This window comes from Perca flavescens, chromosome 8 (genome assembly GCF_004354835.1).
Source record: "Perca flavescens isolate YP-PL-M2 chromosome 8, PFLA_1.0, whole genome shotgun sequence".
In the NCBI taxonomy this organism is placed as follows: Eukaryota; Metazoa; Chordata; class Actinopteri; order Perciformes; family Percidae; genus Perca; species Perca flavescens.
Genome location: NC_041338.1, coordinates 8,981,700 through 9,008,820, shown reverse-complemented (window position 1 = coordinate 9,008,820; position 27,121 = coordinate 8,981,700). Strand labels below are relative to the sequence as shown.

At 42.8% G+C, this 27,121-nt stretch overlaps 1 protein-coding gene across 1 annotated transcript in view; it reads right to left on the bottom strand.

Annotated features, from left to right (window-relative positions):
- The window catches only part of kiaa1549la (KIAA1549-like a), a 198,396-nt gene that overhangs the window by 74,305 nt on the left and 96,970 nt on the right, over positions 1-27,121 (bottom strand). The window contains exon 13 of the mRNA XM_028584441.1: positions 5,377-5,522. Coding sequence (XP_028440242.1) covers positions 5,377-5,522 — 146 coding nt within the window. The remainder of the gene's footprint in view (positions 1-5,376; positions 5,523-27,121) is intronic.

Sequence of the window (27,121 nt, the reverse complement as noted above, 5' to 3'; positions counted from 1 at the left end):
CCCCTAGCATAGTGTGTTTTGTCATCAATTATTTTTGCTAATATTTGTCAAACACTGAAGACATTTCTCCGCTCTCTAATCCACAGGACACAGCCCCTCAGCTGAGCGTGTGCACGGGACAACAGACAGAATTCCAGTATCATCCCTCTGGACAGAGGCTAAAAGTTCCTGGTTACAGAACTACAAGATTTAAAAATAGTTTTGTACCAGCGGCAATCACTCTGTTAAACAAACGGTAAAATTATTTGCACAAAACGCACAAGCACTTTGGCCATGTACTGTTTTCTATTCCTCTTTTTTTCAATGTTTTACTACCTGTTTTTATATGTTTTAATGTTTTGTGTGTTGTATGTTATGTTGTGGTCTACATAGTTTTAAGGATGTCCTGCCTCTTAGACTGTAAAACTAGTTTACCTATGGGTACCAATAAAGTAACCTAACCTAACTTCACAACGTCATCAAAAGTCTGTGTTTACCATCCATTGTTCTGGTTGAGAGACCCCTAGCATAGTGTGTTTTGTCATCAATTATTTTTGCTAATATTTGTCAAACACTGAAGACATTTCTCCGCTCTCTAATCCACAGGACACAGCCCCTCAGCTGAGCGTGTGCACGGGACAACAGATGTTTCTATCATCATGGTCGTATTGTTTTGAAGCAGAGGCTATAGTGGTCGTAAAATGTACACGCATAGTAAATTGCAACTTGTTAATCAAAAGTATTTTATAAGAATCAAAAGTTAAAACAGAAAAGTAGCCTATAGACTTAAATAAGTAGTAAGCTGTCTGGCCGGAAGCCGACGCTTGTAGAAAGCTCTGCTTATATCAATCATGAAACCTAAATAAATCCTTTAATAAAAAGTGCATGTGCACATGAGGAGACAGGTGTATCATTTCTGACAATCACATCGGCTATGAAAGCATATATTATTTTTCTCTTTTCCTGATGAACAAAACAATATTTCAGTACCATCCCACGACTAACCATTGCTGTTCTTTTCTACTGCAGCAATCATATTGTAGAAAGGCTTTACCTTACACTCTATTTACTTCAGGCCAAACGTGTTTAAAGGGAGATTTTTTTTATTGTTAATATGCAATTCAACACCAAGTCAAATCTATAAAAAATTTTTTTTTATTATTATTTTATGTTAACACGCTCAATCAAAACCTTCCGTGGCGAATTGTGAAAGATTGTGGACATGTCTTAAAAGACGGGATAATAAATTGCATTCCGTACGGTTTAACAGGGTACCCCCAGGATTAAATTTAAGACTTTTTAAGACCTTTTTAATACCACCTAGGATGAAATTTAATGCCAACTTTACAGCCATATAATGAAAAGTCAGTGTGGATTTACCAGGTAATGTCACCTGAATTTAATAAAACATTTTATAATACTCAACAATCATATTTAGTTCACAATAGCTTTGTAATGCATGTTTGTACTCTAATAACATCAAATAATAAAGTATTTGTTGCTTATGCTTTGAAACTTAAAAAAATCAAATAAATAAGGATGATAAAAAAAATGTGTGCATTATGGTGGTGTCACAATTAGTTCCACATTGGCTAGATAAGATAATATATAATATGTAATATAATATGCCAATGTAAATGCCAGTTGCTTAAGTGATTGTTTCATCCTGTTCTACTTATGCATCTAAAGGCTGCTTAATAGCAGCAGGAATAAAGAGTTGGGCTCCGGTTTTTTTTTTTCCTCACCCCGGTGATCAGCACATCTGGGTGACACCGTCAAATGTGCGTTAGCATGTTGGCTGCGTTTCAAACATACCCTACCAAAGGTGGAGCACTGCCAACACCGTCATCGTCTTATTCACAACCCTCTCTCCGTTGCTAGCTGATCAGGAACCTGCAGGTGGGTCTTTCAGCTCCCCCGTTTCATTAGCGCTAGACTGACTCGCATGCCGATCCGCTTGTTGTGCTAACCTCAGCCCCATTGCCCTCAGCCTCGTCTGCATCTCTGGCCAGACCTTCAGACACTTGCCCATTCTAACCAGACGAGCTAACGTTAGCTTGTTAGTAGCACGATGATTGAATTGCGCCCGAGCTTGGATGTTTAGGGCCAGATCTTTCTCACCATGTCCACGGATTTAAGATAAAACACCATGTTGCGCCGTTATTATTGTTATAGCCTAGCCTATTCATGGGTCAGGAAGTACTGAATCTCAGTACTTAAGTAAAAAGTACAAATAACCAGATACATATTTACTTTAGTAAAAGTAGAAGTACCACAATGACACAATGACCCTACTTAAGTAAAAGTAAAATGTACTTTAAGTATGAAAAGTAAAAATACTTGTATAACAATTTATTCTCTTAATGTCTACATTCTAATAATTAAAAAAAAAAAACAGTATGGGCTGTGGCATTTTAATTAAGTTAGTTTTAGGTTAATTTAATTGTGCTTACCATCTGTGGCCCACTTTACATTCTGACTTACAATTCTGGTTATCAGGGTGATCTGCATGAAGCCCGACTTTGCATTATTTTCCATGGGACAGTGAATTGTAGGAATATATTTGGTTAGAATAAGAGAGGTTTCAGTTCATGAGCTGACCTTGTTGTCTCTGCTTCTCTGGGTTATGAGAGGCCATCTGGTTTTTAAAGTGATAAGACATTATAAAGGGAGTATGGGATATTGGCACCCTGGGAATGATTGGGAACTAAGAAAGGTCTCGTCTGACCGGAGGAGGCAGAGACGACAATGGTGCAGTGTTTTGCAAGCGCGAGAAGTGTAGCACAGGGTATGAAAGTGACCTTGGCTCTCATGCAACTCCCTAAGTCTGCAGAAGATTAAGAACACACAGGTATTCAAATCCCAACAATAACAGCTTGTCTCTTTTGACCTGAGAATGGGAGAAGCCGAGGTAAAGTTTTCATACATTGTGCTAGCCGGCTGGAGCCAAGAAGATCTTGACTGTATCCAAACCGATGACAGCACCACCAGAAGATGGGACAGAAATGGATAAAAAGTGAGGGTTTGAGTTAGCCAGGCTTCAGATGCTGGGGGAATCTCACCCCCTCCATCACTCCTTCCAGTTATTATCATCAGGCAGGCGTTTTAGGGTACCACTGGCCCGAAAAAAAAACCTCTACAAGAAATCCTTCATCCCATCTGCAATAGCCATATTGAATAGCACAAAATGAACACCACAGTGAGCTGATACCTCAATTAACCCCATGTCTTGTTTTTATATGTCTGTATGAATGTCTCTTCGTAACTGGAGCCTTGTCAAAGACAATTTTCTGGAACCCTGTGTAACAGACAATAAAGTATTATCTTATCTTATCTCTGTCTGTTTGCTAGGAGAGAGATAGACTTGTATTGTAGTATCTGATCTGTGTACACTTAATTGTAGATTGCAATATAATTTATCACTAAAGCTTGTTATAACTTTAACTGAACGAATCCTGAGTTTTATTTCTCTGATCTACCAGTAAATGAACACTATTTAGGGTGTAGTGACCATAGAATTGGAGTCAGAAAAGGCCAGACGTAATCGGTCACATTTTTAGCATAAATTCCTTCAGAATGCTGCACACATTTATCTAGCGAGAACACACCGGCTTGGACAACAAGTACGTGCCTTCACAGCTGAGGAGGGCCGGGAGCGTTTTTAAGATAAATATATGGTTTGTATATTAACCCTATGTGAACAGATGCTTCACATATGACCAAGCAGAGTATTGGGAGCAGCAGCAGTAACGGGAGCAGCGGTAGTAACGGGAGCAGCGGTAGTACCGGGAGCGGTAGGCTCCTGGCCAATAAATGCTATTGAAGGGCGGGTCTTTTGGTGTGGCGGTGCAGGAGCCACTGCTGAAGGCTTCCCTGCGGACTGCAAACGTGTGACGGTCAGGAAGACGTTTTGGCAGGGGAAAAAACTGATCAGAAAATTTTACAAAAATGTAACGGAACATTGTAGAAATATAGTGGAGTAAAAAGTATAGATAATTGCTGCAAAATGTAATGAAGTAAAAGTCAAAAGTATACCATAGTTAGTTAGTTGCATTGATTAAAAATGAACTAACATTAATAGGCTGCATCGGGTAGCATAGCAGGCTATCTGTTCAAGCCATAGGTGGCACCCAAATGAACCTGCCCTGACAAGAGTTCGCGATAGTAAGAAATTGTATACATTAGTGCACGGAAAGAACCCCTACACTTCTTATGGCCCCGCACATATCCCAAAAAGTTCAACAGATTGGCCTACCTTATCAGCTGTCTCGATTGTGTCACTATAATCCAAAAACTTTTAGACTTTTCTTTAGTCCTCCAGACGTGTGTTTTTTTAAGCAAACGGGCTAATGAGACAAGCATGTAGCTACCATAAAGCATAAACAAAGCGATTAACCCAAAGTTAATTCTTTATTTAAAAAAAAAAAGTTTGGTGCTGTCGATAGCAACATCTAGGATTGTGGCTGTTCCATTCAGTAGTGTGCTCTGTTGTTCATGTAACCACAGTCTATGGTGTAATTAAGTAGTAGTGTCAGTCACGCCTGCTGTTTTTTTTTTGTGTTTAACTTGATTGGAATGGAAAATGTGTTTCTGTGTGTATCTTAAAGATGGAGATAATTACTAATATACCCACAGCCTCAATAAAAAAAGATGGGAAAAAATTACCATGCTAATTTATTTTTTAATAGTTACACAGTGTATCAAAGTATTTTCTCCGCAGGATGAAGAGAAAAGTGTCATGTCACCGGTTTAAAGATGAGTCATTTTGCTAATGCACAAACCATATGGTGTGGGTTGTATGGATTTGAATAACACCTAATCTGACAGTAAGCTGTCGCAGCTCTTCACCAATTCACCCACTTTCTTGTCTTTCCTCTGTAATTCTACTCAAAAGTAACTTCATGCAGTGCTTATGGCACATGCCCTGCAAACCACTGTTTTTTTTTTTTTTTTTTTATCTCCATAGCATTTTCAGCATTGCATCCAAATTAAAACACATAAACACTTAAAAATACAAACACCTGAGATGTCTCTTTTGATTCAGTTAAGACCGGTATCTGTGGTTTGTGTGTATGAGTAAAAGATGATGATTATAAGTGTCGTCACTGACAATTACATGATGCAGAAGCAGGCTGAGTCACTGGATGTATGAGTGTGTTCACTCTGTGCTCATATGCACTTCATTAGCTCGTATTAATTATCCTTTGGGTATAACAGTATGAGAATGTGTGTGTGTGTGTGTGTGTGTGTAGTTAATTAACACCTGTTTATTAACTATGACAGTAGTTGTGGTGGGTGCAAACGTAAAGGAGGAGCAGAATGTATCTCTTTTTATCTATCCATCATCTCTCTTAACCCCCCTCCATATTTCCTCTCTGACCCCCTCGTCCTCCTCACCATTGGGGCTCCTCTTGTGAAGCTCCTCCTTGCCGTTCTTGCTGCTGTTGCCAGTCGTCGTCCTTCGGGCTGAGGAGCTCTTGCTGGTGTTCAGCTTCCCGGAGCCGTTACTTGACACAGAGCCGTCCTCCTCACTTGGCAACCGACTGTAGTATCCATGGCAACAGAGAGAGGCAAGGGAGGAAGGCTTGTAAGTCTCAAGCAGTATACAAGCAGGGCATCATCTCATATTGGCACTATCAACTTTAAATCTAATTTGGAAAATAACATTAATAGAGCATAAAAAAAAACATTTAAAGGTGCTTTACAACCCAAAGAAATGTTGTGTATTGGTCTGTATGTGAGTGTGCATACATATAATGGACAAAACAACTAACTAATATTAGAAACTGTAACCCAAAACTATTATTATTCCAAAATATGAAAAACAGCAAGAATATGAAATTCAAAGTAATGTTATTTGCATCCACAATCACAGCTTCAGCATAACTGTATTGTCTGTGTTTCTATTTTTGTTTTGTGATTTTTAGTTTTTCTTTGTGCTTAGGATTTTTTCTTTACGTGTCTCAGATTTTCTTTGTGCTTCTGAGCTTGGTCTTTATAGTAATTAAAGTAATTGGACAAATATTCTAGGGCTGCAAATGATGTGTGGTGTGGCTCGCTGCTCTTCTATGGGTCCAATAAACTGTCAGTCATATCCTGTCAGGAACTCTAGGAAGTGACCACAGAACTCCAGTCATTCGGGCAGTAGTACTACCTAAAAGTTGAAATCAAAATTAATGTTACTGTTGGTTTTTATCACTGGTGGTAATATTGATGTTTTTGTCACATGTGGAGGATTGAGGATTTATACAATAAAGATAAAAACAATAATAAAAAACTGTTTCATGTACTGTTTGCTCGGTCGGCCAGCCGGCGGGCGGAGGCAATCTGAAATGGAATAAAGCCCATTCACGGCAGACAGCAGAAAAACAGGAGTTGAACATGTGTGTAGCACCTCCTGTTGCTAAATGACAAGCCTTCAAGCATGTACTGGGTTGAAGGTTCAGAGGTCATACTTGGCGTGGATCAGACAATATTCTCTGTGCTTGCCTGGAGAGACTGGTTTCCATTTCTCTCCACAACCTTCATTGCAGTCACCTGACACACAAGCTAAATAAACTATTTTGAGATATTACCATCCTTTCTGACATCCCAATATAAATATGATCTGTAATACAGGTATAACATAAATCCTTTGATTCACCCTGAATGTGCGTAAAAACATTACCTTACATGTTATTTAGCTGACGCTTTCATCCAAAGCGACTTACAATTGCTATATATCACAGTTTGCACACCTCTGGAGCAACTAGGGGTTAAGTGTCTTGCTCAGGGACACATTGGTTGATGTATTGCAGTGGGAGTTGGACCCAGTTCTCCCACACCAAAGGCATGTGTTATTTCCACTGCACCATCACCACCACTAGAAAAAAGTATAATCTCTGCTGTAAATTATAACACGCTTTCAACACGGTCCTTCCACCCAAAGGTGTTGTCCAAATGAACGCCAACGTACATATAGGAGCAGACTTGATTCATTTTTACGACTGATACCCACTCACCCGTGTCTTGACCATTTCCTCAGTTTTTAAAATGGTTGAATGAGATGGTTGGCATCGCACCACTGCACAAAGTTCCTTATTTCAGCAAAAATGCTAAATTAATTTTGAACAAATATTTGTGCTGAGGATAGCAGTGTGCTCCATGGTGTGTATGTACACATATACCCATACAAAGCTATATACATCTTGCTGTCATAAAACAAACTCGCCAACAATCTGCTTGTCCTTCAAATTACTTAAAAAGGCTTTCTTAATCTTGTCCCTTCTTACTTATGAAAATATGTAGGATGGCTACTAGCTATAACTCCAGTGATTGATATGAGGATCATTTTCTGAATATAATAATTAATATGTTACCCCAAATTATTTCAAACAAGTAATGTATATAAAAAACTAATGATGTAGTGTGATGTGAAATCAAACAAAGTTCCACACAAAAATATGCTGATGTTTTTTCCCCTTTAGTCTCTTGCTATTAACGTTCATCATTTGCACAATGTAGTGTTATACAGGGTTTCTGCAGGTTCCACCAAGTCAAATTGAATTCTTTTTAAGACCTTTTTAAGAGCATTATGAATGCAATTTAAGACCTATATTACGACATAAAAAAAGGAAAAGCAGAGTCACAAAATTAATTCCTTTCTTGCATAAGAAGCAGTAGGCTTCAAATACGTTGTTAGCAAACCGAGTATTGCTAAATTTTGCACTTCCCCATAGCCTCAAAAACAAAATCCATTTTATGTCTGTTTTACAATCAGGAGACTCAATAACACAAAAGCTAATTGGCTGCAATAGAAGTTGCATGTTTTTTTTTTCACAAATATCTTTATTGAATTTTTAAAACGTTTTCCAAACATTCAAAAGAAAAAATATACAAAGAAAAAATAAAAAGGAAAAAACAAAAGACAAGGCCTCCCCCCACCCTAAAACCCCATGCTCACTCCATCAACAAAAAGTATAGTTTACATGTCACATGCTTTTACAAGGCGCAAGAAAGGCAACCACATATCTTTAAAATCTTCAAGTTTTCCTCTCTCAATGTAGCTCAGTTTCTCCAGTGCCAGGTTGCTAGACATTAGTTTAATCCAGTGGTTCCCAACCTTTTTTCCTTGGCGCCCCCCCCTACTTATGTCTAAGAAAAGCTGAGCCCCCCCAACTGCTGGAAGACACACACACACACACACACACACACACACACACACACACACACACACACACACACACACACACACACTAAGTAATTACTGCCAAGTCTTTTTTTAATAAACAAAAAAACAATTATGATTGTTTCCATTCTTAGGCCCTTAACCTTTGGTAAATGTCTATGTTTTAACAACTCAACACAGGATGCCTTTTCACACACATCCTTACCAAAATAATAAGTCATTATCAGAATGATCAATCAGCACATCTGTCCAAGAGCTCCCTCATAACATATAACTGAAACAGGGGCAGTTTCAAAATGCACATTCACTTCATGTGGTTTTGACAAAGCTATTAAGAATGAATTTGGCTCAGTAACAATAACAATCAGTGTGTAGAGTCTTCCTTTTTATGCAAATGTACATAATGATAAACCTGTTTTAACACAGCAACAGCACATTATGTGTTAATTTGGCTCTAATGTAAATCAAAAACTTATTAAACTCTTATGAACATGTTTTACTCTGTGTCATCCTGTTCATTCATGTACTAATGGCCACCTTGGGCTTGCATACCTCTGACTAGGGATGGAATGTCCGGTGTGAGGTTAGTGACAGCCAGCCTAAAGTCCTGGTGTACATTGAGTCTGTTACGGGCCTTTGTTTTTATTGTTACAAGGGCGCTGAAGGCCGTCTCAGACAGATACATGGTGCTGAATGGGAGAATAATCCTAGTAATTGCGTGTTTGGCCAGTCTTGGTGCAACAGCGTGTCCTTTGATGATCCAAAACTTTTTGTATCCGTTCTCCTGGAAATATTTCTTTGACACAGAATCAGCTTGAAGTTCAGCAAGCTCATCTTCACAGCCGATGTATTCCACTTCTTCCATGCTGGAAATGTAGGGGTCCATCACCCACAACTCTTTTGATAAGTACTCGTCAACATCGGCAAAACGGGAGTTAATTTCCTCCTGGAGCAAGTTCATGTGTCGGGTAAACTCAGTGCGCAAAAACGCATGCACAGTGCCACAAGACTGTTTCATAAGCAGTGGAAATTGTTGCAGCTCTCCTTTTGACATTTTCCCAACTCTGTATTCCAATTTGCACACAAAAGCGCTGAGAGCGTCTTTGCACTGCATGACGTTTGATTCGGGGCCTTGCATCCGCTTGTTTGTCTCATTATAGAGAACAAATATGTCTGCTAGGTATGCCGTTTTGATCCAGAATGCGTCAGTCAGCTGTTCGCACAGCTGTCGATTGTGATCTTGCAAGAATTCCTTTATTTTTTCCTGCAGTTCCATAAAACGCACAAGCACTTGTCCACGCGACAACCAACGTACCTGTGTGTAACAGCAGTGTTTGGTGCGCTTCGTCCTCACACAGCTGGGCAGTCTCTTGTTCGTAGGGCGAGCTTTGATGAAGTTTACAACTTTAACAACAGTTGCCAGGGTGTCACTGAGGTCTTCTGAAAGTTTTTTACTGGCTAAGGCTTGGCGATGCAACATACAGTGAAAAATTGCGCATCCGGGGGCTTTTTCCTTCAATCGGCTGTTAAATCCCTTGTTTTTGCCCATCATCGCTGCAGCGCCATCAGTGCAGCATGCAACAAGATTCTCATAGGGCAGGTTGTTGGATAAGAGGTAAGAGTCCACAGCCATATAAATATCTTGTCCTGTTGTTGTTGTGGTTAGATTGGTAGACATAAGAATGTCTTGTTTCAAGTCCTCACCGTGAATATGTTGCACATAAACGATGAGCAAAGACTCATCTGACACGGTTGTCGTTTCATCCAACTGAATGGCAAAGGGAACATTTCTAAGTGTCTTGTGCAGCTGGTTTTGACAATCTCCAGCCATTTTATCAATTCTGTCTTTGACAGTGTTATCAGACAGTGGGACGGTTTTCACTTTATCCACCGCCTGTGGGCCACACAGTCTCTCTACAATTTTCAGGCAGGCGGGTTTGATTAGCTGCTCTCCAATAGTGTGTGGCTTTTTAGCCTTGGCAATTAATAGCGAACACTTAAATGACGCCTCCGTGGCTCTGTGTAAATCACTGCCGGCTCTTCCAAATGATTTTCTGATGTCCTTGGATCTTTTTGACAGTGCATGTTGCTTTTTCCTCTCAAAAAAGTCCTGGCCTTAGCCAACAGTCTCCTGGTGTTTTGTTTCTTGGTGTCGTTTCATTTTGCTTGTCGTTCATAAAATAGTGATGCCGCGGCGGCAGGAAAGACGAGGATGATAGCAGCTAGCAGCTGACCTGATGACAGCAAGGGTCCCAGGTTAAGAGGTCCTGGAGGTTTGACCTACTAAGTAGCCTGCCTACAATTTTAAGCAAGAACTAAAAATTATTTTTATACAGACTTTTGTATACATTATCTGATTCTAGTGTATTATTATCATTTTTTAACATGTGCAAATATTTTTTTTTACCTTAACCTCAAACCAGATAAAGACTGGCGCCCCCCCTATGATCTTTGGCGCGTCCCTAAGGGGTGCGCAGACCCCAGGTTGGGAACCACTGGTTTAATCCACTAGTTTATCTTTGGTCTTTCTGTGTCCTTCCAGTTCAGAGCAATTACATGCTTAGCCTGCAATAAACAGAAACTAACATGCTTCCTCTTTTTTGTGGTCCCTTCAAAACCATTAGGAAAAATGTGCAGTAAGCAGAGTTTAACGTCTATAGGCATGTTACATTCAATCAAACGGGAAATAAATGTAGTAACCTCCTTCCAAAAAATCTGAAGTTCCGGACACTGCCACATACAATGAAGAAGAGTGCCCTTGTCAACACCACATTTTACACATACATCAGGAATATTAGAATTAAAATTGTGAAGTTTTACAGGAGTAATATAGCTTCTAAATAACCATTTGTACTGCAGCAATCTAAACCTGGTATTAATAGATTGCGTCTGTGCCAACAGGCAAGAATTGTTCCACTTATCTGAAATTCTGTTTGTAAATCAGTTTTCCATGCTTGTAAATATGAAAGACTACTTTCTTTTGAGGAAAGTAGTAAAATATTGTAAAATTTGGAAAGCAGGCCTCTACTCTGATGATGGCTAACAGCTATGTTCTCTATAGTGGAGAGTGGGGGTTTCACAGTAGACTTTAGTTGGGTAGTGATGAAACTTCTGACCTGTAAGTACTTAAAAAAATGTTTTTTGGGCAAACCATATTTATTTACCAATTGCTCAAAAGACATCAATACTCCTTCACTATATAGGTCCCCAATTTTATTCAAGCCATTATTCAGCCAAATTCTAAACTCCATGTCTGCTCTTCCTGGTTTAAATCTATAATTTCCCCAAATTGGCGACAAGCATGAGAGCTTAGATACCTCCAACAAGGCAGCATGAGATTGGTGCCAGATTGATATAGTGTTTTTGAGAAAAGGATTTTTCGTGTTTTTTAATAATTGTTTAATTTCGGCTGCATAAAGATACAATGTCAAAGGTAGCTTCAATGTATTGTTCTCAATATGTATCCAAGATGGTGTATCAGTGATAGAAAAATAATAAGTAGCAGCACAAAGTTGAGCTGCCCAATAGTACAACTTGACATTAGGCAATCTAAGCCCCCCTCGGTCATAGGGCAGATATAGAAGGGAGAGCCGCAGCCTGGGGCGTTTACTATTCCATATAAATTTGGTAAGGGTTTTATTCAAGGAGGAAAAGAAGGAGGCTGGAATGTGTAAGGGGCTGGACTGGAAAATATATAAGAATTTTGGGAGAATGGACATTTTAATAATATTAATGCGACCTATCATAGAAATTGGCATCCCACCACATCTTTCTAAGGAGTCCAATACCTTTTTTACTAAGGGATCATAATTAGTAGATACAATCTTCTTTATGTCAGGATTTATTTTAATTCCCAGGTAAGTGAAGTCTTCATAGGTACATGTAAATTGTGTTTGTATTGTAGGGTTATTTTTGTTCAGCATTAACAGGGAATTTTTCTTTTGATTAATTTTATATCCAGAGAATTCACCAAACACCTTCAGAATTTGGCCAACAGCCTGGAAAAGACCTCCCTAGATCAGTTAAAAACAAAACGACGTCATCTGCAAAAAGAGACAAGCAATGTTCTGTTCCTCCGATTTGAATACCAGTAATATCAGGGGAATTACGTATAACCATAGCAAGTGGCTCAATAGCAAACAAGAAAAGAAGGGGGGATAATGGGCATCCTTGTCGTGTCGATCTAAATAGGCTAAAAGGTCTCGATAACTGGCTGTTTGTTACAACTTTGGCTATGGGCTCTGAATATAGTAATTGGATCCATTTAAAATATTTTTCTCCTAAGCCAAATCTTTTGAGTGTCCCAAAAAGATAACACCATTCGATCCTGTCAAACGCCTTTTCGGCATCTAATGACAAAAAGGCGTGATCCATGGCAAATTGTTTTTTGTATAATATATTCAATAATCGGCTGGAATTGTGAAAAGCTTGGCGGCCAAGAACAAATCCATTTTGGTCGTTCGAAATTAAGTTAGGAATATGTGGTTCAATCCTCCGAGCCAGAGCCTTACATAGTATTTTGGTGTCACATGACATCAAGGATATAGGCCTGTATGAGCCCATATCTGTCGGGGCTTTACCTGGTTTTAACAGAAGTGAAATGGCTGCCAATCTTAAGGATGGGGGTAGAATACCCTTCTCATAGGACTCATTATACATTTGTTGATGAGGTAATAATTTATCTGAAAATCTCTTGTAAAGCTCAATAGGCAGGCCATCAGGGCCAGGGGCTTTGCCTGTATTCATATGGGTGAGTGCCTCCTTAAGTTCTTGAATGCTCAGTTTTCCATCTAAATAATTTTTTGTCTCCTCTGACAAGGTTGGGAATTGAAGTTGGTCCAGAAACTGATCCTGTTTATCCATATTATCTGGATATTGGGATTTATATAAATTTTTAATATTCTACAAAAGCATCATTTATACATTTTGTATCCACTAAATTCTCTCCATTGTCAAGTACAATTGAGTTCATAGCTCCACTTGTCTGTATTTTTTAAGCCTCCAAGCCAGGAGTTTTCCTGCCTTCTAACCCTGATCATAGTATGACTGTTTCAACCACATTAAACCATCCATCCATCCATCCATCCATGTCTGCTTATCCGGTATCGGGTCGCGGGGGGAGCAGCTCCAGCAGGGGACCCCAAACTTCCCTTTCCCGAGCAACATTAACCAGCTCTGACTGGGGGATCCCGAGGCGTTCCCAGGCCAGGTTGGAGATATAATCCCTCCACCTAGTCCTGGGTCTTCCCCGAGGCCTCCTCCCAGCTGGACGTGCCTGGAACACCTCCCTAGGGAGGCGCCCAGGGTGCATCCTTATCAGATGCCCGAACCACCTCAACTGGCTCCTTTCGACGCAAAGGAGCAGCGGCTCTACTCCGAGCTCCTCACGGATGACTGAGCTCCTCACCCTATCTCTAAGGGAGATGCCAGCCACCCTCCTGATGAAAGCCATTTCGGCCGCTTGTACCCTGGATCTCATTCTTTCGGTCATGACCCAGCCTTCATGACCATAGGTGAGGGTAGGAACGAAAACTGACCGGTAGATCGAGAGCTTTGCCTTCTGGCTCAGCTCTCTTTTAAATCTAACGGTGCGATAAATTAAATATAATACCGCACCCGCTGCGCCGATTCTCCGACCAATCTCCCGCTCCATTGTCCCCTCACTCGCGAACAAAACCCCAAGGTACTTGAACTCCTTCACTTGGGGTAAGGACTCATTCCCTACCTGGAGTAGGCACTCCATCGGTTTCCTGCTGAGAACCATGGCCTCAGATTTAGAGGTGCTGATCCTCATCCCAACCGATTCACACTCGGCTGCGAACCGATCCAGTGAGTGCTGAAGGTCGCAGGCAGATGATGCCATCAGGACCACATCATCTGCAAAGAGCAGCGATGAGATCCCCAGCCCACCGAACCGCAACCCCTCCCCACCCCGACTACGCCTTGATATCCTGTCCATAAATGTTACGAACAGGATTGGTGACAAAGCGCAGCCCTGGCGGAGGCCAACCCTCACCTGAAACGAGTCTGACTTACTGCCGAGAACCCGGACACAGCTCTCACTTTGGTCGTACAGAGATTGGATGGCCCTGAGAAGAGACCCCCCTCACCCCATACTCCCGTAGCACCTCCCACAGTATCTCCCGGGGGACCCGGTCATACGCCTTTTCCAGATCCACAAAACACATGTAGACCGGTTGGGCATACTCCCAGGCTCCCTCCAGGATCCTTGCGAGAGTGAAGAGCTGGTCCGTTGTTCCACGACCAGGACGGAATCCGCATTGTTCCTCTTCAACCCGAGGTTCGACTATCGGCCAAACCCTCCTTTCCAGCACCTTGGAGTAGACTTTACCAGGGAGGCTGAGAAGTGTGATACCCCTGTAATTGGCACACACCCTCTGGTCCCCCTTTTTAAAAAGGGGAACCACCACCCCGGTCTGCCACTCCTTTGGCACTGTCCCAGACTTCCACGCAATGTTGAAGAGGCGTGTCAACCAGGACAGCCCCTCCACACCCAGAGCCTTGAGCATTTCTGGACGGATCTCATCAATCCCAGGGGCTTTGCCACTGTGGAGTTGTTTGACTACATCAGTGACTTCCGCCTGGGAAATTGACAATGATCCCCCATCATCCTCCAGCTCTGCCTCTAATATAGAGGGCATATTAGTTGGATTCAGGAGTTCCTCAAAGTGCTCCTTCCACCGCCCTATTACCTCCTCAGTTGAGGTCAACAGTGTCCCATCCTTACTGTACACAGCTTGGATGGTTCCCCGCTTCCCCCTCCTGAGGTGGTTTTCCAGAAGCACCTTGGTGCCGACCGAAAGTCCTTCTCCATGTCTTCTCCAAACTTCTCCCACACCTGCTGCTTTGCCTCTTTCACGGCAGAGACTGCAGCCCTTCGGGCCCTTCGGTATCCTGCAACCGCCTCCGGAGTCCTCTGGGATAACATATCCCGGAAAGACTCCTTCAGTCGGACGGCTTCCCTGACCACCGGTGTCCACCACGGTGTTCTTGGGTTACCGCCCCTTGAGGCACCTAAGACCCTAAGACCACAGCTCCTCGCCGCAGCTTCAGCAATGGAAACTTTGAACATTGTCCACTCGGGTTCAATGCCCCCAGCCTCCACAGGGATGCACGAAAAGCTCCGCCGGAGGTGTGAGTTGAAAGTCTGTTGGACAGGGGCCTCCTCCAGACGTTCCCAATTTACCCGCACTACCCATCTGGGCTTACCAGGTCTGTCCAGAGTCTTCCCCCACCACCTGACCCAACTCACCACCAGATGGTGATCAGTTGACAGCTCCGCCCCTCTCTTCACCCGAGTGTCCAAAACATATGGCCTCAGATAAGATGAAAAGATTATAAAATCGATCATTGACCTTTGGCCTAGGGTGCTCTGGTACCAAGTACACTTATGAGCATCCCTATGTTCGAACATGGTGTTTGTTATAGACAATCTATGACTAGCACAGAAGTCCAACAATAAACAACCACTCTGGTTTAGATCAGGGAGGCCGTTCCTCCCAATCACGCCTCTCCATGTGTCTCCATCATTGCCCACATGCGCGTTGAAGTCCCCCAGCAGAACAATGGAGTCCCCCACTGGAGCCCCATGCAGGACTCCAGTCAAGGTCTCCAAGAAGGCCAAATACTCCGAACTCCCGTTTGGTGCATATGCACAAACAACAGTCAGAGTTTTCCCCCCCCCCCACAACCCGCAGGCGTAGGGAGGCGACCCTCTCGTCCACCAGGGTAAACTCCAACGTAGCGGCGCTCAGCCGGGGGCTTGTGAGTATCCCCACACGCGCCCGGCGCCTCACACCCTGGGCAACTCCGGAGAAGAAAAGAGTCCAACCCCTATCCAGGAGTATGGTTCCAGAACCGAGACTGTGCGTAGAGGTAAGCCCCACCAGATCTAACCGGTAGCGCTCCACCTCCCGCACCAGTTCCGGCACATTAAACTAGTTGCTATTTTATTGGTAGTGAGTTCATTATATTCAGATTTTAATATGAGAAGCTTTCTATATTTTTCAGTGTCATCACAGTAATATAGCTGGTCCTGCAGTTCTTTATTTGCTTGTCAGTGTCTTTCAATTTATTTAGATGTATTTTTGATTTATGCCGAGTGTAGCTCATCATTTCTCCCCTTATATAGGCTATAAATGCTTCCCATTTTATTGATGCACTGGTCTGGTCTTAAATTAAAATATTCCGTTATTTTTTCTTCAAGAAATTTCTCAAATTCTGCGGACTTCAGCCATTTACCTTGAAACCGAAATGTAAGTGGAGATGAATAATAATTGGGAAACTTAATTGATAAGATAATTGGGGCGTGGTCAGAGAGTAGTATAGTCTCATACCAGCAATTCTGAATCATAGATACCAGACCAGAGGAAACCAAAAAAAAATCTATCCGAGAGTACGTTTTGTAGGTAGCAGAAAAACATGAATACTCAATCTTGCTCGGATAAAGTTGTCTCCAAATCTCCACTAAATTAAGATCGTTCATAAACTTTCCAATCGTCTTCCTGGCTTGTTGGTGGGAAGTGTCGGAACTGTTTGAACGATCTACTGCAGGATGAATCACACAATTAAAATCTCCCCTGATGATGCACTGGCTCCTATAAGCTGACATAGTTAAAAAGAAATGTTGGTAAAAGCCAGGATCATCCCCATTGGGGCGTATTAACATACCAAGTTGACTAATGTAGAGATTATAGTTCCACTAAGTATAATAAATCTCCCAGATGGATCCAAATATTTATCTTTTAGATCAAATGGAACTGATTTATGAATCAATATTATGATCCCTCTTGCATGAGTCGTAAAATTAGAGGAGAATACCTGACCAGGCCACCTAGATCTAATCGTATTCACATCTTCATCTATCAAGTGTGTCTCTTGTAAGAAACATACTGATAAACTGAGGGAATGTAAAAACTCCTACAGGAGGAAGCTGGAGGCCAGTCTCCAGGAGAACAATATGAGGGAGGTGTGGACAGGGATGAAAGAGATCACCGGGTGTGGGGGTAGAAGAAGACCAACACCAGGCAGCATGGAGAGAGTAAACAAGCTGAACTGTTACTTTAACAGGTTTAGCTCACAGCCGTCCTCTGCCTCTTCTACCACTCCACCAACCCCCCCATACTCCCTCTCTGCCTCCTCCCCCCCCCCCTCTCTTGCTCCCACACCTCCCCCCTCACCCTCCTGTGGTCTGCCCACTCCCCCCACAACTACAGCACATCTCATCTCCCCCCACTGACACTTCAAGCACCCCCCCCTGCTTTTCATTCTCACCTGGCCAGGTGAGGAGACAGCTGGAGAGGCTTCACCAGCGCAAGGCTGCCGGCCCAGATGGCATCAGCCCTAGGGTCCTGAAGACCTGCGCCAGTCAATTGTCTGGTGTTCTCCAGTATGTCTTCAACCTCCTTCAACAGTCTCCTGGATCACTGACTACCTGACAGACAGACCACAGTTTGTCCATCTGGACCGTGTTCTGTCTGATGTGGTGGTGAGTGATATGGGGGCTCCACAGGGGACTGTGCTGTCTCCCTTTCTGTTCACATTATACACCACAGACTTCCAGTACAACTCAGAGTCATGTCACCTACAGAAGTTCTCTGATGACTCTGCAGTTGTTGGGTTTATAAGGGATGGACAGGAGGGAGAGTATAGAGCGCTGGTGGACAACTTTGTGGAGTGGTCTGGTAAGAATCACCTGCTGCTGAATGTGGATAAGACCAGAGAGATGGTGATTGACTTCAGGAGGAAGGGAATGGCTCCGCAGCCCCTTTGCATTCTGGGTGGAGATGTGGACATGGTTGAGGAGTAAGTACAGATACCTGGGTGTCAACATTGACAACAGGCTGAACTGGAAAATCAACAGCACTGCGGTTTACAAGAAGGGGATGAGCAGACTATTCCCTGAGGAAGCCGAGATCCTTCAACGTGTGCAGCAGAATGTTGGGAGATGTTCTAACAGTCTGTTGTGGCCAGCGCTCTGTTCTCCTCCGCCATCTGCTGGGGCAGAAGCATCGGAGCCAGCGATACAAACAGGCTGAACAAACTGATCAGGAAGGCTGGCTCCGTCATTGGCTGCAAACAGGACACATTTGAAGCTGTGATGGAGAGGAGGTCACTGAACAAACTGTTATCTATCATGGATAACCCTGACCACCCTCTCCACCCCACACTGGTCCAACAGAGGAGCACCTTCTCTAAGAGGCTCCGTCAGCTTTGATGTCGCACGGACCGCTACAGGAAATCATTCCTACCACAGGCAATTAAACTTTTTAACACTTCATGACTGAGTGTGAGATAAGACTCCTATACATCACAACTGCACTGAATGCACCTTGCACAACCTTTCACAATAGGTTTATCTACATCCTATCTTTACTAGGGAAACAGTTGTACATTTTTACTCCCCAACTTGTACATTAACTTTATCTATATCTGTTGAATCAGTTGTACATTTTATTTCCAAATTGTATATATTTTAAATATTGCTCGTGTAGTATTCAATTATTATTTAATGTATATTGTTTCCTATTATTTAATGTATACTCTGTATGTGTGCTGTGTGTCTGATATTTTTGCTCCTGCGACACCATTATTTCCCATTTTTTTTTGGGTTCAATAAAAATAAATCTATCTATCTATCTATCAATCATACTCTTCATTTGTTTAATTCTGCCCAGCACCTGTTTAAGCTTGAAAATTTTGTTCAGACCATTTACATTCCAACTAGACACATTTCTAACTGAGGTATCAAACAAATTCTTCTTAATCTCAATTTCAGGCCATGTAAAGTCATTAAGCACAGAAAAATATGGAGTGAGCCCCTTAACACAAAACCCCACACATTTCCCAAACGAAATGTGATGCTAAACCCATTAAGACTAGGAACTTGGGTTATATAAACCGTTTCATCCACATAGTGGGTAACGTGTAAATCTGCACACATAACATAGCCACAAGTGGGCTAGCTGTAGTAGAAATGTTCAGACCAAAATAAAACTTGACGCACATAAACGTGCACCCAGTGCGTTAATAAAAAAATTTAAACAAACATACCTTAAGACAATCATGCCAGTAACATATTTTAACAATAAGGCAACTTACTAAATTATCCGTTGAATTTTGTCCATTTACATGGCCATTACTCGTCAGTGGCTCCATGCAGGAGAAGAGAAAAAAGCGGTGAGCACAAAGCTTAGTTTAGTCGTTAGTTAGTTTAGAGTCGCCACAAGTCTGCAAGCTTATTTCCTGAACGTATTCTTAAGCCTCAGCAACCGATTTAAAAATCCTGCGTTTGTCATTGTACGTGATGATCAGATGGGATGGATACAGCATGCCAAACCGAATATTCAGTGCACGAAGCTGGGTTTTCACACCGTTGAAGCGCTGCTGCAGTTTGCGTGTCTCCGGAGAGGTCAGGGAAAAAAGCAACTCGTTAATTCTCATAACATAACTCCGTCATCTTCTTGGTTGTTCTCAGGGTTGTTTCCCGGTCCCGGTAGTTCAGAAACTTCATTATTTCCACTCCTGGCGATGTAGATTTAGGGTTAAAAGGCCCGATCCTGTTTGCTCCCTCTATGATGGGGGGCACGGTGAAACCTTCACCCAGTGTATCTCGGAGCCACTTCTCCAGAAAACCACACATATCTGATCCCTCCGATTTTTTGGGTAGCCCAACCAGTCTCAAGTTGGAGCGTCTGCTCCTGTCTTCTTGCTCTGTAATTCTGTCGCAAAGTCTCCACCGTTTTCTCCAGTATTTTAACTTTGCCTTGAAGAGAGGTTACATCATCTTCTGTTTGCGAGATTCGCTCCTCCGTCTCATTGATTCTTTGAGAGTGCAACTGTATATCCCCTTTTATATCGTTAATTGCTTTCAGCATGTCGGTAGATTGTTTAGCCATGTCACCTTTCAATGACAGAATTTCCTTGAGAAGGTCACTGTTTGTCGGATTCTGTGCCACCGGCGTCTCCGGTGTTTCGGGTGCCTCTGGAGTCTCCAATGCCTTCCGTGTATTGGCTTCATTGGAAATATCCAGCGGTATTTTGCTAGCATTAGCCATGTCCACATTAGCCCCTTTGCCTTGTGAAGCCGTTTTACCCGGTTGTTGGCCAGTTTTTGCATTTTTTGGTGGCATATTGTCCAGTAGAAGCACGTGGGTCAAGAACATGTAGAATTATGTTTATTGGTCCAAGTTAAGGATAGTTTCAAAGGATTTAACAGTGAGCCTCATGCACATGCAGCCTCTCACTAAGACGCCATAACCGGAAGTCCCCATATAAGTTGCATGTTGGCCTCATTTGTAGGCTTATTTGGACTAGCGAAAGAAATAACTATATCACCACGGAATCAAAATAAAAAACATTGTAAAACGCTGCGGAGCATTTCAATATGCATTGGAGGAAACCTAAGACCTGTTTATTATTATTATTTATTTAAGACCAAAAACAATACCTGAGCAAATTTAGGACTTTTTCAAAAGATGAAATTATGTGACCATTTCACAAACTGTCGTGAGACTGGGTTGAATGTGCGCATGTGCAATAGTCACATGGCATTACATTTACATTGGCACTTTTTTGCTGCTTGATACTGTTACGTAAAAACTCAGGAGTAGCTCGAGTCTGGTTAGATGACAGACACAGAAGCATACGGTGAAATCTTGATCGAGGAGAATTAGTATTGAGCAGTACAATTTAACCCAACGTAGTGTTGTGTATGCCATCCTGACTCTAAAATGCCTGTCTTCCTGCAGGAGTATATAAACTCATGCTGGACATACAATATTTAGAAGTAAGGTCCTTCTTCACCCAACTGTGCATGTGTGAAGATGTTATTTGATTATTACTATTTTAACGATCTGAAACGCAAGTATCAAACGTGAAACGCAAGTAGCTTTGTGGGCGGATCTCGCAAATCTCAAATGGGTTGGTCTGAAGTAGCTAGGTGTGGTTTGGGCGTAACATGCAATAAACCAATCAGAGCGTCATCTCACATTCCCTTTAAGAGCAGGCACGCTTGTTCCATGGCGGATTGCTATTATAACGGCGGATTTGCCTGGCGCACGGCAGGGATGCGGAAAAGTAATAAATGCCGTCTTGGCCGGGTGGCGATGTTGCTGCGACCTTTCGGGCACATCTCCACAGTCTGAAGAGGATTGCTGCAGCCATGGAGCGTGGGTCTCCAAACGCACCACCTGCACCTGTTGCGCCCCTTCCTCCTCCCCCAACTCCATCTCCGTCCACCCGTTCCAACAGGAGCGCATCGCGCATTGCCACTCCAGGACCAGATTCCGCCGGAGTGTCAAATCCCACCGTAGTTCAATAGTCTCCTTAAGTCCTCTAAAATTTCCTCATTTATGTCATCAACACATCCATGATTCATGGAAATGTTGTGTAAAACACAACAAGCCACAAAGAATGCTGAGACTTTTTGAGGACTGTACTGTAAAGTGCGTCCTGATCTATCCAAACACCTGAAGCGTGTTTTCAGTAAAATGTTCCCTTGTAATTATGTATGGTTTGTAAAAATAGGAACTGCTGCGTCCTTGTAGATGAGGGTAGCAAAGTGTATGCGCGTTGTGCACGCGCTACATTATGGCCAAGCATGCAGCTCTAAAATAGCATCTGAATAACGCGCTACTGACTTTAGACTAGCGCCACTGACTTTAGACCAGGTTTTTCCTGGTCAGTGGCGGAATTTTTTTCTGAAACTGCAAAATAGCACTAAGGAACATTTGCGCTGGAACACGCCTCCTCTTTCCGCTGAACCGCCCCCGGGAGCGCAAATACATTCCCTAATTTACCGGCGTGCGTCTGTGGAGGGAAAAGTCCGCTGTGCGTCGGGTGCAAAATAGGAACGATACATGCGTCGGTATACAAAGGCAATTGCGCTGAGTACAAGATAGGGCCCATAGAGTTGAACTACTACTCTGCCTGAGACAGGTTATGTTGTTATGTTGGTGTAGTCAATACACTCATGCAGAAAAATGTATGAAAACATATATTGTTTGTTATGGCCTCAGACATACCAGGCACAAAAACCAAATACAGGATACACAAGCACACACACACACACACACACACACACACACACACACACACACACACACACACACACACACTGTGTGTGTGGACGAGTTGGAGTCGGTTGATTTTGGTAGAGCTGATGCCGAGGAGAAGTGAGTTGCAGTAGCCTTTGAGGCATGTAAGCCACAGCAGCTACACAAGGTGACAGGCCTGTCTACAGGTGGTGGGAGATGCACAAATCAGCGAGAGCGGACATTACAGAGCCACAGGCGAGGCAAACACCCTGTCTGTGTGAACACACACACACACACACACACACACACACACACACACACACACACACACACACACACACACACACACACAGCAGACTGAGCAATGGTCAATGGCTGGCTGATTCAGTAAAAGTCATTTGGTATTAAGTAAAGAGCCGGAGGGATGGAGATAGAAATACAGTGTGTAGTCCATGTAAATCTGTGTGGGAAGGCCAGAGACAAGAACAACAGAACCAATAATCCCACCGCTGGAAAGTGATGTTCATCTCTCTGCCTCTCATTTTTAGTCATGCCTCACACACTGTAGCTCTCTCAGGGATGCAGTAAGCAGAATAAATGCTCTCATTCATCCACTTTCATCTGTGCTCATCATTCAGTCTGGACTTTTCTCTTTCCTCAGACAAGTGAACAATCTGCAGCTGAAATAATTGATTTGTTTTTAAATACAGTTCCACTTGATTTAGGTCTTCAGCATCTTGAAACAGAGAGTGCAGATAATAATAATAATAAATAGAATTTATATAGTGGTATACACTAGGTGAAGGGATTATATCTCCAACCTGGCCTGGGAACGCCTTGGGATCCCCCAGTCAGAGCTGGTTAATGTGGCTTGGGAAAGGGAAGTTTGGGGTCCCCTGCTGGAGCTGCTCCCCCCGCGACCCGACACCGGATAAGCGGAAGAAGATGGATGGATGGATGGATGAATTTATATAGCGCTTTTCATAGACTCAAAGTCGCTTTACAGGGGAGGTAGATTACAAAAACAGAACAAAACAAGATTTAGGCACAGATGAAAAGGGAAGGGGGCGTGGGGCTACGGATAGGCAGAGGTGAAGAGATTGGTCTTGAGGTGGGACTGGAAGATGGTGAGGGAGGGAGTTCCAGAGCCTGGGAGCTGCCCTGGAGAATGCACTGTCCCCAAAACTGCGGAGGTTGGATTTTTGGATGGAGAGGAGACCAGCTGAGGCGGATCTGAGGGACCATGAGGGTTGGTACGGGGAGATGAGGTCAGTGAGGTATGAGGGGGCCAGATGGTGGAGGGCTTTGTAGGTGAGGACCAGGATTTTGTAGGTGATCCGGTGGGAGATAGGAAGCCAGTGGAGTTGTTTTAGGACTGGTGATGTGGTGCCAGGATTTGGAGCGGCTGATGAGTCGGGCGGCTGCGTTTTGGACTAGTTGGAGTCGGTTGATGTTGGTAGAGCTGATGCCGAGGAGAAGTGAGTTGCAGTAGTCCAGTCGGGAGGAGATGAAGGCGTGAATGAGTCTTTCAGCAGCGGGGGGTGTGAGAGAGGGTCTGATTTTGGCGATGTTGTGGAGGTGAAAGAAGGAGGTTTTAATGACTTGACGGATGTGAGGCTCAAGGGAGAGGGTAGAATCAAAAATAATGCCAAGGTTACGGGCCTGTGGAGATGGGGAGACAATGGTGCTGTTGATGGTGAGAGTGGGCTTATTGGTTTTGCTGAGTGTGGATTTGGAGCCTATGAGGAGGAATTCTGTTTTGTTGCTTTTGAGTTTGAGGAAGTTGTGTTGCATCCAGGTTTTAATAGCTGACAGACAGGAGTTGATGTGGGAGAGGGGAGGATTGTGGGGGGATTTGGTGCTGACGTAGATCTGGGTGTCATTTGCATTGGAAGTGGAAGTCCAGGTGTGGAGTATCTGACCAAGAGGGAGGATGTAGATGATGAAGAGGAGGGGGCCAAGTACGGAGCCTTGGGGAACACCTTGAGTGACTGTGGCTGTGGCAGAGGTGTGGTTATGGAGAGAGATGAAGTGGGATCTGTTGGATAGGTAGGAGTGGAGCCAGCTGATTGCAGTACCTTCGATACCGAAGTCTTTGAGTCTGGTGAGCAGGATGTTATGGCTCACGGTATCGAAGGCTGCACTCAGGTCGAGGAGGATGAGGATGTTGAGGGAACCGGTCTCACTTATATTGTGTCGAGACAATATCACAATTAATTTACATAGAATACAATTATCTCACCGTTTTAAGAAAATACAAGACAAAATTAAATAACTTATGCAGACAAATTATCTAATTATTATATAAATTAAATATTTAAGTAATCACAATATGTCAGATGTATGGGATTATTTTTGTGACTTTAATGTCAGGATCCGGCTGAGACTGACTGCCTTTGTGCCACTCTCGTGGCCTTTTTGTGTATTTTGTTGTTATCTGCGCTTGTTGCTGTGTTCTATGTGTTCTGTTGTTACTTGTCCGTCATCTGTCTTTGTCTCCGCCCTTCCCCTTATATGGTCTGCACTTCCTCTCCTGTTAGTTTCCCTCCAGTTCTGTTCTCACCTGTTCCCAATTGTCTCGTTAGTTCCCCTCCGTTTCTACTCTCACCTGTTGCTCGTTACTGTCTTGTCCAATCCCCTGTCTTTCTGTTTATTGGTCTGTGTATTTCTACACCCCTGTGTTCCTTTGTCTCTTGTCGGTTCGTCTCTCTCTGTTCGTCTGTAGTTGTGAGTTTGTAGGTGTTGAGTCACAATAAAGTGTGTTTGTTCTGCACTCCTGACTGGAAGAGTCTTGCATTTGGTCCACCTGCTGAAACCGTGACATTTAATTCCAAGCAAAACTTCTCAAGTATCAAACCAATATCACTAACTCAAGCAAAAAAACATTTCACCTCAAAAGGTAAAACTTAAAATTTGCAAACAAAACATTTGTGTAGTCTAAACTATTGGTATTTTATTTGGTTGATATTATGTCCTTTTGTTTACAGTTCCCTCTGCTTCTTTCTCAATAATCAGTCTTTTGCTTTCTCCATCACGTTTGCAGTTTTGCTCCCAGCTTTCTCGTTTGCGCTTCCAAAGTCTTTGTTTGCAATTCTGGCCCAAACCTCTCACGTGGGCGACAGGGGTGCATCCCCACTGGCTAATGAGTTTTTGGAGTATGTTTGACTGACAGCTCAGTGCATTTAACGTTACACTTTGGAGGACACACAAACCACTCCACAGCAGATTCCTACAAAATTAATAAAGTTTAAGTATTGATCATATAGGTTGTCTGTGATCTACATTGCAAGCATGGTTACTAGACGTTTGTTGTTTTGTTATGTTAAGTTACTAGCTAGCTAGTAAAGCTGTGTAAGTTATCATTTAACGTTAGCTAAGTGCTAACATTATCTAAAACAAATGCTAGCCAACTTGGCTTACTGTAGCTACGTTACTGAGCTAATTTTCCATGGGAATCATGTAGGCTTAGTGAGGCCTTACTCATTTGAGCTGTATTAATTATCGTCTTCTCTCTGTAGAACAATGAAACATTGTGTGACCTAGGGAATTGAATGTTCTGAGCTATCCCTATATGCGATTGGTCCCGAGGTGATCACGTGTTTTGTGGACTCCATGTTGGATACCAACATTCATATGATTCCCATTAACATAGTGCAGGGAATAGTGGAAAAATTTAATAAATTATTTTAAAAAATGACATAAATCACTGAAAAAATGCCCAACTGTTTCGCGTTTGGCTGCAATGAAAGACAGGGAAGCGGCAAAAGATTTCACAAGTCCCCCCGTGAACCAAAAAGGTGAAAAATATGGGAGCTGTTCATTATTGTGTGAGGTAAACGTCAATTTCTCTCTTCGATATGATATCAACTTACATAGGACAAATATAGTAATACCATTGTTAATGTGTACCATGCTGTCAAAAAAGTTCTAACACTGCTTAAGAAATGAATGAAGTTTGAAGTTAGCCATGCCTTATGCTAGCATTAGCTTTTTCGCTAGCACTCCATGTACCTAAATTAGGGTGACCAAACGTCCTCTTTTGCCCAGACATGTCCACTTTTTACTTAATGTCCGGGGCGTCCGAGGGGGTTTTATAAATTCATGAAAATGTCCGGTTTTCACTGTTTTTCATGGGACCATTAAGCGTGTACTTAAATTGACTGGGGCTTTGCACACAATACTACGGTACTTTGTTGTGTGACGTAATTCCCGAGAGGCTGCCTTGTGGGCGGCTCTGCGACGCGCACATACACAGACAGCGGAGCAGCATTGCACACAAAATGCTGAAGCGTTTCCTGCTAAAGATTTCCCACCGTGGTCAGAAAACACAGGGGAGACACTCTAGAGTCGTACTCACTCGCCGTCACTCTCACTTCTCCCTCGCTCTATCACCCACTCCCCACACACACGCGCGCGCACACACGCACACACGCACACACACACACACACACACACACACACACACACACACACCAATGCCGGGCCACTTATGAGGGTACGGCGAAAGCTCTGCGTGGAGCCTGCGCGCAACCATAAAACAAGACTAGTGCAGCTAGTGCAGCTTCACAGTTGAACAGCAAAAAAAATGTTCCACATTCCGTCCAGGTCGGGACCGGACCGGAGGACCATGTGCAAAGCTGGCACATATGTTTCAGTGTCTTTATTATTCATCTTATTACATTGAAAAGGTATTAGGAGATATTTTGTTGAAGCTGGATTTTCTAACACAGAAGGTCATATTTAGAACATTATTTTATATTTATTTATATTATATATTTATTTATTTTAAAAGATTATTTTGTTACAGATTTTATTTTATTACAGAAGTTATTTTTCCACCATTGAGGCATAATAAAGCATGTTCATTAACCTCTGAGAAGCCTGTCTGAATTTGTGTCTTGAGTCCTCTTTTTTGGAA